The sequence below is a fragment of the Stegostoma tigrinum genome, chromosome 28, assembly GCF_030684315.1.
Source record: "Stegostoma tigrinum isolate sSteTig4 chromosome 28, sSteTig4.hap1, whole genome shotgun sequence".
In the NCBI taxonomy this organism is placed as follows: domain Eukaryota; kingdom Metazoa; phylum Chordata; class Chondrichthyes; order Orectolobiformes; family Stegostomatidae; genus Stegostoma; species Stegostoma tigrinum.
The window spans coordinates 24,039,215-24,054,836 of NC_081381.1; the positions used below are offsets into that span (position 1 = coordinate 24,039,215).

The following is a 15,622-nucleotide window of genomic DNA, read 5'->3' on the forward strand; positions in this document are numbered from 1 at the left end:
GACTATAAGCTGGTGCTGAGTGACTTCTGACTTTGTCCACCTCCGTCCAACATGGGCACCTCCACATCATGGCTCTTCACAGGCAGCACGGTGACATTCTTGTTAGGGGGCAGCAAGACACCAAATTAACAGCGATTGATGCTTGATGAAGGCCTTGTTAAGGTCACAACTTCCCTCATTAATATTCAGCCTCCCAACTTACCAAACTTGCCAACAAGCTGGAGGTCAAGAAAACTCAACAAGGTAGCCAAAGCATGCATGTGGTGACCTCAGCTCCCTGCTTGCCCTGAACAACACCCATGTTGCCCACAACCAAACAATATCACAGGAGAATGATCCACGGTCATCAGGCACACACGCCCCCTCACCGTGGGGGCACTGCATCTGGCATCTGCCAATCCCAGATGACCAGCTGGGCACTTCTCCAATGTGCTGGAAAAACAGACTCATATTGCAGGATGCAGTGGCAATTAGCATTGAGTGGCTGCAGTAGGGACACTTTGTGCACAGGACCAGGCACCAAGATTGCAGGGCAGGTTGGGCTAGGCTGGGCTATACCTCAGTGCTGTTCACTTGCTCTCTCTCTGTGTTCACTAACTTAGTGGTCACCTACATGCTCTGCCTTGCCTTTCCTTGCCATCCAATTTGTTCAGTGACAACAACAGGTCACTTTTCTTGCTGCTAAGCAATTCAGTCTAGCGGCTGCAATGTGCTACACTACTGTCACCACTGCTCTGTGCAGCATTCAGTTGACATTTCACTTGTCAGGGGGCATGTGCCTCTGTTGTACATGGAATGTGTCATGTTCAGTCTTTTGGCTCCATTGTGGCAAGTCTGGATGTAAGGTTAATACAGTGGAGAAGATGTATAGGCACCAGTCAAGGATCTAGACACACTTAGTCCAGGGTTGTCCAGTCAGTCAGTTCAGGGGGTGGATCATCATCATGGGATGGGGGAGGCAAGAGTGTTCATTGCTGCAGAAGGGCCAATGGGGAAGAAATAGCTGCAGACACACTCAGAATGGGCGAGGTAAGTGACTCGACCTGTGAGGGAGGGAGCTGTAGCAAACACCTATCATCAGGCTTTTCAGAATGCTGTTCACTGGCCCATACAACATACAGCACACAGGAAAGCAGGTCGCTGACTCCCTGACCATCCTACATCATTGATCTTCTCTGCATGTTACATCTCCCTGGCACAACCAACTGTCAGACAGCTCATTGTCAGTCATTGTCAGCACTTCTTACACACAGAGGGAATGCTGAACAGTAGGGACGTTGCATAAGGAAGGCCAAAGGTTTTCCACATGACCCAATGTCATGTATACGTATTGCTTGCTGTGCTTCCAGATGGTGCAGTAGGGTCTCAGCACAGAGCTCTATCCATGATGCCTTATCTGTGCCATGAAGTAGTGGTGAGTGGTGTGAAATGCCTTTAGTACAAAAACATACTCACAACCACTGGTAAGTTAAAATCAAGAACATTTTGAGCATAAACTGAAAGTGACCTACAAACCATGCCACCAAAGTATGATTTCTTCTTTCTCCCCCTTTCTATGGCACACTGGCTCAGTGGTTAGCACTAGTGCCTCACAGTATCAGGGACCCTGATTCAATTCCAGCCTTGGGTGACTGTTTACGTGGAGTTCGTACATTCTCACCATGTCTATGTGGGTTTCCTCCGGGACCTCTGGTTTCTTCCTAAAGTCCAGGTTAGGTGGATTGGCCATACTAAATTGCCCATTGCCTCCAGGGATGTGCAGACTAGGCGGTCTGCGTGGGTTGCTCTTTAGAGGGTTGATGTGGTTTCGATGGGCTGAATAGCCTGTTTGCACACTGTGGGGATTCTGATACTACATCTTAGTGGACTCTCTGGTCTACAGCTGGGGTCAAAGAAGCCTGCTCAGCTGCTGAGCCTATTAGCCCTGGAGGTGTGGTAGGGTGACCTCGGGGGCATCTATCTAGATGGTCCAGGCATGCCGAGGGTCTTCTTGCAGGAGACAAGTCAACTTTCCTTTGCTTCAAGTTCCAAGGGTCACAGGGGAGTAGGCAGGCTAGAGGTAGCGGGTTCAGCCACCAGTGCAGGATCCTGAGTCTGGGTGCACAGTGGCTTTTTAGAGATAGTACAACTGTAATGGATTCTGAGTTTTCAGTGGATATCCACTGAGTGGTGATTTTTTTATGGAAATGGCATGTGGAAATTGGACCTGAGGGCACCATAGGGGAATGATAAGCAATTAATGAGATGAGTTTGATATGAAAGGACAAGAAACCCTCCCAAAACTCAACGCAACTTGGACTTATCCAAAAAGCATAAGGTTCAGACCCCTCTTTCTGTTTCCTCAAGCCCTTTTGGGATAGCGTGGCCAAAGTAAATATCGCACTTTAAAAGATTATGGTTATAAAAATCGAATGGGGTAAAATATCGCTTTTATGGAGAATTACTGGATGATAACTAAACAATGCGCAATATTTGATGCAACCATTATTTTGCAGACTGAGTCCCAATGAGTGGAGGGAGCCTGAAGTTGAAAATACCCATTTCTCACTGTTTGACAGTTTCTGGTTTGGAGTCGGAGCTCTCACTCTACAAGGTAAAGTCTCTGAGCACAGAGTCAGGAGCTGACAGCAGGCCTGAATGAGCTTGGGTTCTGTCCTGTAGATTGTCATATTTTCCATGATTTGCCAAAGTGTAAGTCTGGTCAGTGCTAATCTTCTAGTTCAGCTTTGTTTTTTGTTTCTGATTTGGTTATTGTCACATGTATGGAGATACAGGGAAAAGTATTGTTTTGTACAATCAAAAGTATTGTTTTGTGGAAATCATACTAGACAAATCATACTTTGCATAAGTACATCAGGGTAGCAGCACAGAATGCAGACTATAGTTTTACATTCTACACAGAAGGTGCAGAGAAAGATAGTTCTGGTGAGATCTGGTCATAAGTCTGACAACAGCCGGGACAAAGCTTTTCCTAAATCTGTTGGTGCATGTTTTCAAACTTTTGTATCTTCCAACCAATGGAAGAGGGTGGAAGAGAGTATAACCAGGATGGGCAGGATATTTGATTATTTTGGCTGCTTTCCTGAGGCAGCAGGGAGCGCAGACGGAGTCAATGGAACAAAGGCTGGTTTTCGCAATGGACTGGGCTGCATTCACAACTCTCTTCAATTTTTTGCAATCTTGGACACAGCAGTTGCCGCACAAGCTATGATGCATCTGGATAGGACGCTTTCTATGGTCATTGACATGAGACTGCAAAAGAATGTAAAATCCCCTTAGTTTCTGTGCCCTAGGTCTTTGGAGTTTCACTGACTCCTGTCCCAAGAATCCAGAAGAATCAGCAAGAGTACTATAGATATAGCTAAAGGTGAAACTGTTCTTCAATAGTGATTAGCAATCTGCAATAGTAAAGTGCTCCTTCATTACTGTCCTCCAATGATGCAACAATCTGTCATTGCTGCCCAACGAACACAGTGCTCTAGGCGCTGTCTAACTAGGACTTTGTACATCTGCAGAACAACTGATACCCCTTGTATGAACATGAGAAATAGAAGAAGGAATAGACCAGTTACCCTCTCCAATCTGCCCCACCATTCTATAAGATCATGGCTTTTCTGCCCAAGGCTTCACCTCCACATTCATGCCAGCTCAGCATAGGCCTGAATAGCTCCATATTCTGTAACTATGCCTCCTAGTTTGAAAGTCCCTTACTACTGGAAACATGATAGCTATGTCTACATCTATGTTCTAGGTTCAAAATCCTGAATTTCAGTCACTGTTTTGATTATTTTCTGTACCTATCCAAAACATTTTAATAATCTGTGTTGAGGATTGCTTTGGAACTTCATTGTTTCTAGTTTATCATCATTTAGAAAGTACTCTGACTTAATCATTTTAGGGTTGTCAGATTGAAATTGATTTGCCAATTATGCTTTCTCATTTTATTAGCATCTCTGCAATTTTGTCCCTCCATAATTTCAATTTATACAACATGTTTAACACAGTAAGGTGCCAACATATGGACGGCAATGTTGCCTACCTTTCTGTAATTGGAAAACTTTGATATGTAGCTTTTTATCCTGTCAAAACAAGAGTAATAAATACGTTGAATAGTTGAAGCTTCAACATGGATCTCTGGGAGACACCATTAGTCTCATCCTGCCATTCAGAGTTCTTGCCCATGTTTGCTCCCGTTTGCCTTACTATTTAGCCAATTTCCTAACAACGTCAATAATCCATCTTCAGTTTCTTCATGGTAGGATAATCTGTCCAGGATCATGTAGGTATTTTGGTAGGGCACCAGAGAGTGGCTGGTAGTCATTTGGATGTATCCTTGCAAATTATCCCTCAATGATGTCTTTGAAAGCAGAGGGTAGAAGTGGGAGGTAGGAGTGCCCTGGCCTTCATAATAAAAAAGCCACAAAACACAAGATTTACAGGAAGGATACAAGAATGGAGGGGTCAATACTGGCGAAAATAACTGAACAGACTGTGGCCCTTTTTGTAGAAAACAGAATAAGGAGTGACCTTATAAAAGTCTTTGTATTTATGAACTTTGATAATGTAGAGGTAAAGAAGATGTTTTGACTAGTGGGATTACGAAACTAGAATGTATGATTGTCACTAATAAGGAATTCAGGAGAAACTTCTTCATGGAGACATGTGGAACTCAATATCATATCGTAAATTATGTGAGCTGAATAGCATAAATGTTTCTAAGGGAAAGCTAGGTAAGCAAGAGGGGGAAAGGAATAGAAAAATACGCTGATTGACTCAATATAGGGTACGAAAAAAATCTCATGGTGTGTAAGCAGCAGTTGGGTTAAGTTGGGCTGAATGATCTGTTATTGTACTGTAAATTCCGTAAAAATAATATCCTTATTGTATTTCATTAGGTGCGGGGCCGCATCCCAGAGCTCTGTCCACACGTATCATTGGGGTAACCTGGTGGCTGTTCGGCATCGTTTTCCTGGTAGCATACATTACATATTTTGCAGCCTCATTGAATTCAGAGGCTCAGGGACCACTGATCAAATCCTTTGCTGATCTTGCAGAACAAAATGAAATTGACTATGGCACAGTATATGGTGGATCAACGTTCTCATTCTTCAAGGTATGTGCTGAGATTTGGTTAAGTATGGATATGGCAGCACACTGGTTACAATACAGGACAAAAAATCCAGGCACTTAGATTAATAATGTGCACAACGTGTGCAAGCCCCATCATGGTTGCTTGTGAATTTCAATTCAAGTTCTAAAAACAAAATCCTAACAACTCCTGAAATTGGTTTTAGTAAAAGTAACTGAGAATCTGTCAGGCTGTCAAAAGAAACAGTTGGTTCACTAATTTATTTTATGGAAATAAATTACAAATTTTGGCATGTGACTCTGTATGGTTAACTCTTATTTGCCCTCTTTAGTGGCCAAGCAAGCTACTCAAAGGTTTGAGTAAGTGGTTCACCTACCATCTCCTCAAGGTAACTCTGGATGGGCAACAAATTCTGGTCTTGCCCGTGATGCACACATAGGAATGTGAAATGTTAAACACCGTTAAGTGCAAAAAGTTAATGATTTCAAAAATCCTGATAACTAATCAGGAAGAGCAGCAAAGCATCCATCAAAAAAGAATGTTTGGCTAATTAGGAGTGAGATCAGCATAGCTAACAACTAATAAAGTCTCAGCTGAGGGCTGTTGTACCACAGTAGTAGAATCCCTTCCTTAGGACCAAGATACCCAGATTCATGTCCCATATGCTCCAGAGGTGTACAACAACATCTCTGAACAGGTTGATTAGAAAATATCTACAGTATAATAAGGCAACAGTGAAATACATTAACAAAATGCTGTTTCTATCCTAAAGAATTTGATCTTAGAGGTTTATAAAATCATGAGGGGCATGGATAGAATAAATACACAAGGTCTTTTCCCTGGGGTGGGGGTGTCAAAAGCTAGAGGGCATTGGTCTAAGATAAGAGGGGAAAATTTGAAAGGGACCTAAGGGGCAACTTTTTCATGCAGAGGGTGGTGAGTGTATGGAATGAGCTGCCAGAGAAAGTCGTAGGGGCTGGTGCAATTACAACATTTAAAAGGCATCTGGATGAGTATATGAAGAGGACAGTTTAGAGGGATATGGGCCAAATGCTGGCAAATGGGACTAAATTTATCTAGGATATCTGGACCAAAGAGTTGGACCAAAGAGCCTGTTTCCATGCTGTACATCCTTATGACTCAAAATGAGGATGATTCAAGTCACCGAAAGCCTTGAATCCTTTCACAATGTTATAGCTGGTCAAAATCCGAAATGAAAGCAAGAAATACTGAAAAATAGACAGCAGGTCAAACAGTATCAGTTGAGATAGAAAACAGGGAGCTGACAATTCAGATTGATGATCTTTCATCAGAGATGGAAAGAGTTAGTGATTTAATAGTTCATAAGCAAGTGCAAAGCCAGTGGGAAAAGGGGAAAGAAAGAACACATGGGAAGATCTGCACCACAGTGGAGAGTAGCATATGATGAAGATATAAAAACGGTGATAGCAGAACATGCAAATGATGGATGTAGAAGTCTAAGATGCTGAGGGATTAGCATTTAATCTAACTTCTACTTATCATTTTATTAACGAGTATTTCTTTTATTGAAACAAATATCTTCAATATTATTGCAGCTCTCAAAGATTCCAATCTACCACAAAATCTATAAAAAAATGAACAGTAAAAGTGATTCTGTTTTAGTTCATACAATGGAAGAAGGGATACAACGAGTGCTCAACTCCAACTACGCCCTGATTGGTGAATCCTCAACAATAGACCTGGCTGTTGCAGAGCACTGCAACTTGATGAGGGTCTCCAACTTTGCAGCTATTAGGGGATATGGAATTGCTACTCGTCTTGGTGAGTTTCAACCTTTTTGCTTATTCAGTTGTCTTATTTAAGATAGTTGGATGTGTTTCTTGAGAAAATTTACATTCTGATTGCAATTCAAAGAATTTGGGTGACTATGTTATGCTTTGGAATGTCCTGGTGACAGGTGATGCTTTATACAACTCCACACCAATTCAACATTCCATATTTCCATCCCCACCAAATGAATATTATGTCTTCTCACAGTTGTACAGTTTAATTATCAATTGTATTTCAGGAATATACCATGCTTTGTTTTGTTTTTATCTCAAGGTGACCCACTTAGAGACTATTTGACTCATACCCTTTTGGAACTTGAGGAATCTGGACAACTCCAGCAGCTGCAAGCGAAATGGTGGAAATCTTCATGTAGCGTTGAGCACTCAGCAGAATGGAGTCCACTGAAAGTAAACCAGATTGGGGGTACCTTCCTCTTTCTAGCAATTGGATTGTCATTGGCCTTAGTTGTCGCTTGCATCGAATTGGCTGTCAAATCAAGAAAAAAGGCTGATCAAGATGTATGTATTCCAGTAATTCCTCCTTCCAAACCCCAAAGGCATTTTTCTTCTCCTCTTCCTAGTTTTACTACACCACACAGTAAACGGGAGAATAAGGCAAAATTCTGACAACTTTTCCCATGGAACCTCAGTTAGCTGCAGAGATAGATGAGGCAACACACATTCACAGAGGACAAATTGGAGAAATTAAAAACACTTACTATTCATCTAACTCTTTACAATGCACGTATGCACACTGTTTCTCATGCACACGTCCTCTCAGTTTTGCACAACTGTGCACATCCCCAGCCTCTCATACGTTCTAATAAGTACACATTGTACACACATCCCACCCTTACATTGATGCTCATATTCACACTTTCACACTATTCTCTCCAAGCCACGCATACAGTCTATCACACACAATATAAAATACACTGCCCTGGAAATACAGGAAGAAAACAATTGGACTGACAATAGTAATGCATTCTCTCATGGCTCAGGTGCCCAATCCCTTTCAGTAATTTGTTTATCTTTTTTTCTTTATACACTCTCCATCTTCAGGATATCCTGTTTTGTGAAACAAACATCATAACTAGGTAATAAAATGTGAGGCTGGATGAACACAGCAGGCCAAGCAGCATCTCAGGAGCACAAAAGCTGACGTTTCGGGCCTAGACTCTTCATCAGAGAGGGGGATGGGGGGAGGGAACTGGAATAAATAGGGAGAGAGGGGGAGGCGGACCGAAGATGGAGAGTAAAGAAGATAGGTGGAGAGAGTATAGGTGGGGAGGTAGGGAGGGGATAGGTCAGTCCAGGGAAGACGGACAGGTCAAGGAGGTGGGATGAGGTTAGTAGGTAGATGGGGGTGCAGCTTGGGGTGGGAGGAAGGGATGGGTGAGAGGAAGAACCGGTTAGGGAGGCAGACAGGTTGGACTGGTTTTGGGATGCAGTGGGTGGGGGGGAAGAGCTGGGCTGGTTGTGTGGTGCAGTGGGGGGAGGGGACGAACTGGGCTGGTTTAGGGATGCAGTAGGGGACGGGGAGATTTTGAAACTGGTGAAGTCCACATTGACACCATTAGGCTGCAGGGTTCCCAGGCGGAATATGAGTTGCTGTTCCTGCAACCTTCGGGTGGCATCATTGTGGCACTGCAGGAGGCCCATGATGGACATGTCATCTAAAGAATGGGAGGGGGAGTGGAAATGGTTTGCGACTGGGAGGTGCAGTTGTTTGTTGTGAACTGAGCGGAGGTGTTCTGCAAAGCGGTCTCCAAGCCTCCGCTTGGTTTCCCCAATGTAGAGGAAGCCACTCCGGGTACAGTGGATGCAGTATACCACATTGGCAGATGTGCAGGTGAACCTCTGCTTAATGTGGAATGTCATCTTGGGGCCTGGGATAGGGGTGAGGGAGGAGGTGTGGGGGCAAGTGTAGCATTTCCTGCGGTTGCAGGGGAAGGTGCCGGGTGTGGTGGGGTTGGAAGGCAGTGTGGAGCGAACAAGGGAGTCACGGAGAGAGTGGTCTCTCCAGAAAGCAGACAGGGGTGGGGATGGAAAAATGTCTTGGGTGGTGGGGTCGGATTGTAAATGGCGAAAGTGTCGGAGGATGATGCGTTGTATCCAGAGGCGCACCCCCATCTACCTACTAACCTCATCCCACCTCCTTGACCTGTCCATCTTCCCTGGACTGACCTATCCCCTCCCTACCTCCCCACCTATACCCTCTCCACCTATCTTCTTTACTCTCCATCTTCGGTCCGCCTCCCCCTCTCTCCCTATTTATTCCAGTTCCCTTTCCCCATCCCCTCTCTGATGAAGGGTCTAGGCCCGAAACGTCAGCTTTTGTGCTCCTGAGATGCTGCTTGGCCTGCTGTGTTCATCCAGCCTCACATTTTATTATCTTGGAATTCTCCAGCATCTGCAGTTCCCATTATCTCTGATCATAACTAGGTATTACTCAAAGTGGAGTAAAGAAGTCTGCTATATATATGGGGACTATGAAGGAGAGAGTCAAGACAAGCAGGGGTCTCCCTCCCGCTGCCACATCCTCACTTTCCTACCCTCTACCGCCTCCATAGCAGCCCTCCTCCCCCCCGCCCCTCCATTCATAGCTGCAACAAGTTTAAAGTTGGAACCTTTAAGTACACATGTATGAATTTAAACAGTGCATAGGACACATGTACGTGGTAGCAATACAGATGGCCGACATAAGCTGTCACATCATGGAATTTTGATTTTTTAAATTCTTCATGCAATATAGCATTACTCACTAGGCCAGCATCTTTTACCCCTTCCTCATTGCTCTGGATATGTTTTGGTGATCTTCCTTCTTGAACGTTGCAGTCCTTAGGATGCAGAGATACCCAAGTTAAGAACTATGATCCAGCAGCAATGAAGAAAAGGCTATATAGTTCCAGTCAGAATGGTGTTTGTGCCTTGCAAAGGTGGTGATAATTCCTGCATCTGCTAGCCTTGGCCTTATAGGTGGCAGAGGTGGTGTATTTGGAAGATATTGTCAAAAAGACCTTGGTACATGACTGCAATGCCTCTTGTATATGGTACTCACTGCTACTATTGTGCATTAGTGGTGAAAGGAGAGAATGTTGAAGATGGTGGATGGGGTGTCAATCAGGCAGGGCTCTGTGTTGGTTGGTGTTGAGCTTCTTATGTTGTTAGAGTTGCACTATGCAGACAAATGTACAATATTTCATCATACTCCAGATTTGCATCTTGTAGATGGTCATCAATTTTTGGGAGACAGGCAATTACTTGTTGCAGAATTCCTCATGTCTGCTTTTTGAGCCACAATTGGCTACAGCTGGTCAATGGTACCTCCCAGAATATTGATAGTGGGAATTTAGTGGTGGTAATGCTAGCAAATGTTTTAGGCAATGGTTAAATTCTCCTTTTTGGAGATAGTCATTCCCTCTCATTTGCTTGGCATAAATGCTACTTGTCACTTATCAGCCCAAACCTGGATACTGTTCTGGTACTACAGCAGATAATCACGGATACCTTCCTTTGTGCTAAGTATAACTTCAAACAATGTAATGTTTCCTCCCTATTTCCATTTATTGTAATTTTGCTCAGGCTCCCTGATGCTGCACTCAGTTAATACAGCCTTGATGGCAAGGGCAGTAATTCTTACTTCAATTATTCTTACCTCACTTCTGGAGTTCAGCTCCTTTGTCTATATTTAGACCAAGTATGTAATGACGTCTAGAGCTAAATGATCCTGATGGAACTCAAACTAAGCATCAGTGTAATCCTTTGAAAATACCACTTGATAGTACTGTTGTTAACTATTTTTGTCACATTGCTTAAAACCAAGGCAAGACTGATATGATGGTAATTGGAGAGGTTGGATTTAAAATAAAGATCGGTGAAGGGACAGGTCGTGTTGAGAAAGCAGGGAGGCTGTAGAAGGACTTAGACAGGCTGGGAGAGTGGGCAAAGAAGTGGCAGATGGAAAACAATGTGGGAAAGTGTGAGGTTATGCACTTTGGCAGGAAGAATAGAGCATAACTATTTTCTAAACAGGGAAAGGCTTTGGAAATCTGCAGCATAAATGGACTTAGAAGTGCTGGTTCAGGATTCTTTTAATATTAACATGCAGTTTCAATGAACAGTTAAGAAGGCAAATGCAATGTTGGCATTCATTTCAAGAAGATTAGAATGTAAGAGCAGAGATATAATGCACCATCCACATGGATAAAGAAAACCAGCAGTTCAATTGGGACAACACCAGGATCCTGGAATAAGCAAAGCAGTGACAAGTATGGGAATTCCGAGAAGCCTGGTACTTCACCAAGAAAGCCATCAATAAACATATTGAGCTAGGCCCCATTTACACTCCAGTGAAGGAAAACTGGAAGTGAGGTAACCCAGCTCAACGGACACCAGAGTTTGAATCACGGACGAGTAAATATAAAAGCACTTTATCAAAGACTGCACTGAGGATGTTATCCAGTAGGGTAATGAAACATCTGTGGAACAATGGACCAGCTCGGTGAGCGAACTAACTAGAACATCACAACCCAAGCTACTACTACATCTACTCTAAAACCTTAGATACAATGCTGAGTCTGTATAAGGCTCTGATCAGACCATATTTGGAACATTGTGAGCAGTTTTGGGCTCTATCTGAGGAAGGATGTGCTGGCATTGGAAGGGGTCCAGAGGAGGTTTGCAAGGATGATCCCAGGGCTGTTTGTCATATGAGTGGTTGAGGACTTTGGGTTGGTACTCAATGGAGTTTGGAAGGATGAGGGAGCATCTCATTGAAACTGACAGAACAGTGAGAGGCCTGAATACAACAGACATAGAGATGTTTTCATTCATAAGCGAGACTAGGAACCAAGCGCATAGCTTCAGAATGAATGGGCAACCCTTTAGAATTGAGGTGAGGAATTTCTTTAGCCAGAACATGGTGAATCTGTGGAACTCATTGCCGCAGAAGGCTGTAAAGGCCAATCATTGAGTGTATTTATGACAGGGATAGATAGATTCTTGGTTGGTAAGGCATCAATGGTTATAGGGAGAAGGCAGGACAATGGGGTTGAGAAGCATATCAACCATGATCAAATGGTGGAACAGAGTTGATTTGCTGAATGACCTAATTCTGCTCCTATAGCTTATGATCTTAAGGATTTGTCCTTATTTTTGTGAACAGAACCAATCTGGGCATTTTTCCACATTTTTGAGTACATGCCAGTGTTGTAGCTATACTGAAGCACCTTAGCTAGGGATATGGCAAATTCTAGAGCACGCCTTCTGTATTGCTGCCGTAATGTTGTCAGACCCCATAATTTTTGTAGAGCCCTCTTGAACATGGAGTGAACAAAATTGGCTGCAAGCTGATATGTAAGATATTGGGCCCTCAGGAGTTCAAGACGGATCATCTATCTGGTAATATGCCTGAAGATGGATGTAAGTGTTTTAACCTTTTTTTTTGCACTGATGTGCTTGATAGCCCCACTGAAGATAGGGATGTTTGTGGAACATCCTTCTCCTGTTAATTGTCTAGCTGTTCACTGATATTGATGATTTGAAGTGGCAGGGGTATGGTTGTGGGATTGTTTGTCCCTGTGTTATGACAAGATTGTAACAATACACTGTCTTTCTCTAGTCGTGCTGGATTGCAGCATATGGACAGAGACCGATTCAGTTACAGAAGAGTCACAAATTATACTGAACATCATGCAACCATCCCTGCCTCTGACCACATGATAGGGTGAAGGTCTTTGCTGAAGCAGCTGAAGATGGTGATGTCCTTGATCTGACTTGATTTGTTTTTGTATGACCAAGATTTTAGGGATACACTGTCTTTCTCTGGTTCCACTGTTCCAATGTCACAATATAAACTTAATTTAGTATTGTTGAAAAAAGGAAACCTTTATCACTAGCCAAGTGGTCTGGTGAATTGCTACAACCAGTTGTGAGCAAGTTTCCCACATATTTGATGAAGATTTCTTTCATGTTTGCCAAGACGTACAGAATTTGCATATCAATAGCAATTGTAGTGTCCATGTGCTCTTTTAACAAACTTATCTTCACTGGTCAACGTATGCTTTTAGATTTGCTTTATCAGAATTTCATAACTAGGACCTAAGCCATTTGCTCATCATGCAAGTTTGATGCCAAGATAGAACACATCAAAGCCAATTTGTAAGATTACGGCTACCTTGATCAGCTCATTTCTCCCAGTATGTCATGCATATGCACAATTTGCTGCTGCTTTACATGAGAACTGGTGCAATCAGCGAGGCCACATCAACAAGTTGCTTAAGAAACTTCGGCTCAGAGCCAAAGTCTGATGCCACACACAGACTGCTGTGTAATATTTTGGTCCCCGTACCTAAGAAAGGATGCCTTTGCACTAGAGTTCAAAACAGATTCATCAGGCTGGATGTAGGGGTTAGCTTATCAAAACTAGCTAACAGGCTAGGCCTTGGTTCATTAGTGTTTCAAAGAACGACAGGTGATGGTATTGAAATGTACAAGATTCTGAGTGGGTTGACAGGATAGATGTTGAAAAGATATTTCTACTAATGAAGGGGTCTCAAACAAGAGGACATAATTACACAAAAAGGGGACACCAGCGAGTTTTGAGAAGATTTGTAGCTCAGGTTGAGGTTCTGGATGTGAGTTTGCTCGCTGAGCTGGAAGGTTAGTTTTCAGACGTTTCGACACCATACTAGGTAACATCATCAGTGAGCCTCCGACGAAGCGCTGGTGTTATGTCCTGCTTTCTGACAGTCATAAACTGGACAGGGATCATCAGTAAACAAGTATTTATCACAAATGTAACTGCAAGAAGCAACTGTATCCAAAATCTTTAAAAATCAAGTCCATAAAACTTATTAAATATTATACCATCATAGGCATATGCTGCTTCCACTGTTGGCATATAAGGAATCTTGTGTCATCGCCTCACTAGGTTGATCTCTCAATTTTAGGTTTGCTTGGTGCTGCTTTCAGCACACCCTTCTGCAGCCTCCTTTGAATCAAGGTTAATCTACCTGGAAGGAAATGGTATTTATTGACAATGCAGAGCCATGAGTCTAGATTGTGGATGAGTTAAATTCTGCTGCTGATGGCCCAATTTTGAGTTACTAGATCCATTTGAAGTCTGCATGGTGGTAGGCTACACAACACAATGGTCTCAACAACGACTGTGCAGTGATCATTCCTACTAATAGTATCATGCATCTGCTGTAGATGTGAGAATGACTTCAGTGAATTACTGTTCCAAGTCTGTATTCTTCATCATTCAGTTTCGCTTTGAATAATAAGGTTTCATGATGACTTTCATCCACAGAATGGCTTTGTGGAGAAGGGGTTCACTTGAAAAATCTGGGTCCTTTCTCAGAACAGAACCAACCAATTCTTCTCAGACCATCATTCTCCAAGGTCAACCAAAATTCTAACACATTGTAAGAGAGGGTGGTAAATGTCACTGCCCACCAAAAAAAGAGTCAAAAGTCAGTATGTAACAAGGTTAAAGTTCTAGACTTAATTTCAGACAGGATTCACATCTGAAAAGCCACTTCTTTAAAATGGCGATCCCACTTTGAGAAGCCAGTAGAATAGCTATTGTAAGCAGTCGCTTTCCAGGCTATGCATAAATGGTGTGGGGTTCACAGTTCTTAAGCTCAAGCAGCTGGTGGTCTCTGACTCAAAGTGATGCGGTTGACAAAACTGGAAAGGGCTTTTGACTCGATCATAGTCAATGTCATGACCTGTCTTATGTCCTCTTTTGTTCTTTATTTATTTACAGAAATCCTGTTGCAGAATCTTCACTGAAGAACTTAATCTTCGGTTTAAAGGGAGAAGTGAGGCCAATAAAAAGACCAAGGCCTGAAGACCACTCAGTGAAGGATGTCTGTTCACTGTGATGATCCAATCTAACCCACTTCAATTCTTCTTCTAATGCAAGTTATAAATTGAAATCAGACAAATGCTAACCTAGAAAATTACAGCATATAACTAAATGCACAACCTTGAAAGAGACTATTGATTGTTTTATGTAACTGGAAATTGGTAATTAAAGCGTTGAAATGCACAGTAAATAACACAGGTTTTGGAAATGATGTTAAACAATGCAGAAATAAACTGCAAGGGTACATAGAGGTAGGAAATGTTTTCAAACTAATTAATTCAAAACAGGCTGGATTGAGCCACACTCCACAAGATCTGACGTCGGATTGTCCCAATGGACCAGCTGACTCCATGAATTTATAACCCCTACCTGTGTCAGCTTAAGCCACCTTAGCCTGACTGTACAATCTGAGGGGCAATTTTAATCCAGTACTTGGGTAAGTCTATAGTATAAAACTTACACCAATTTTGCACAAACAGGCCACAGAAATCTGACTGGCCAAAGATCATTGCTCTCAAATATTGCAAGTACCAGTGCAATAAGGGGAAACCTGAGGTTTAGGTCTGAAGCACATTGTTTTATTCGACTGCACAATCTTTAAACTTTATACATTGTGTCTGATCTTTATACATTGTATCTAAAATAGGGCAATATTTTATTCTCCAGCATCCCTCAATTCAAAGGAAAATTTTTGATTTATTTTTGGAACTTGCATGGTTTTATTAGTCACGCTGTTTTTTTTATGACTTATGCAGTATTCTGTAAAAGTACGATATCATATCAGTAATGATTTAGACTATCACCTCAATAAAATCTTGAATACACACACACTTATATTAAGCACAA

The 15,622-nt window shown here is 42.5% G+C and overlaps 1 protein-coding gene across 2 annotated transcripts in view; it reads left to right on the forward strand.

Annotated features, from left to right (window-relative positions):
* The window catches only part of LOC125466714 (probable glutamate receptor), a 31,019-nt gene extending 15,397 nt beyond the window's left edge, over window positions 1-15,622 (forward strand). For both annotated transcript variants that reach the window (XM_048561623.2, XM_048561622.2), the window contains exons 7-11: window positions 2,496-2,593; window positions 4,896-5,113; window positions 6,667-6,892; window positions 7,175-7,419; window positions 14,675-15,622. In XM_048561623.2, coding sequence (XP_048417580.1) covers window positions 2,496-2,593; window positions 4,896-5,113; window positions 6,667-6,892; window positions 7,175-7,419; window positions 14,675-14,758 — 871 coding nt within the window. In that variant the 3' untranslated portion in view covers window positions 14,759-15,622. The remainder of the gene's footprint in view (window positions 1-2,495; window positions 2,594-4,895; window positions 5,114-6,666; window positions 6,893-7,174; window positions 7,420-14,674) is intronic.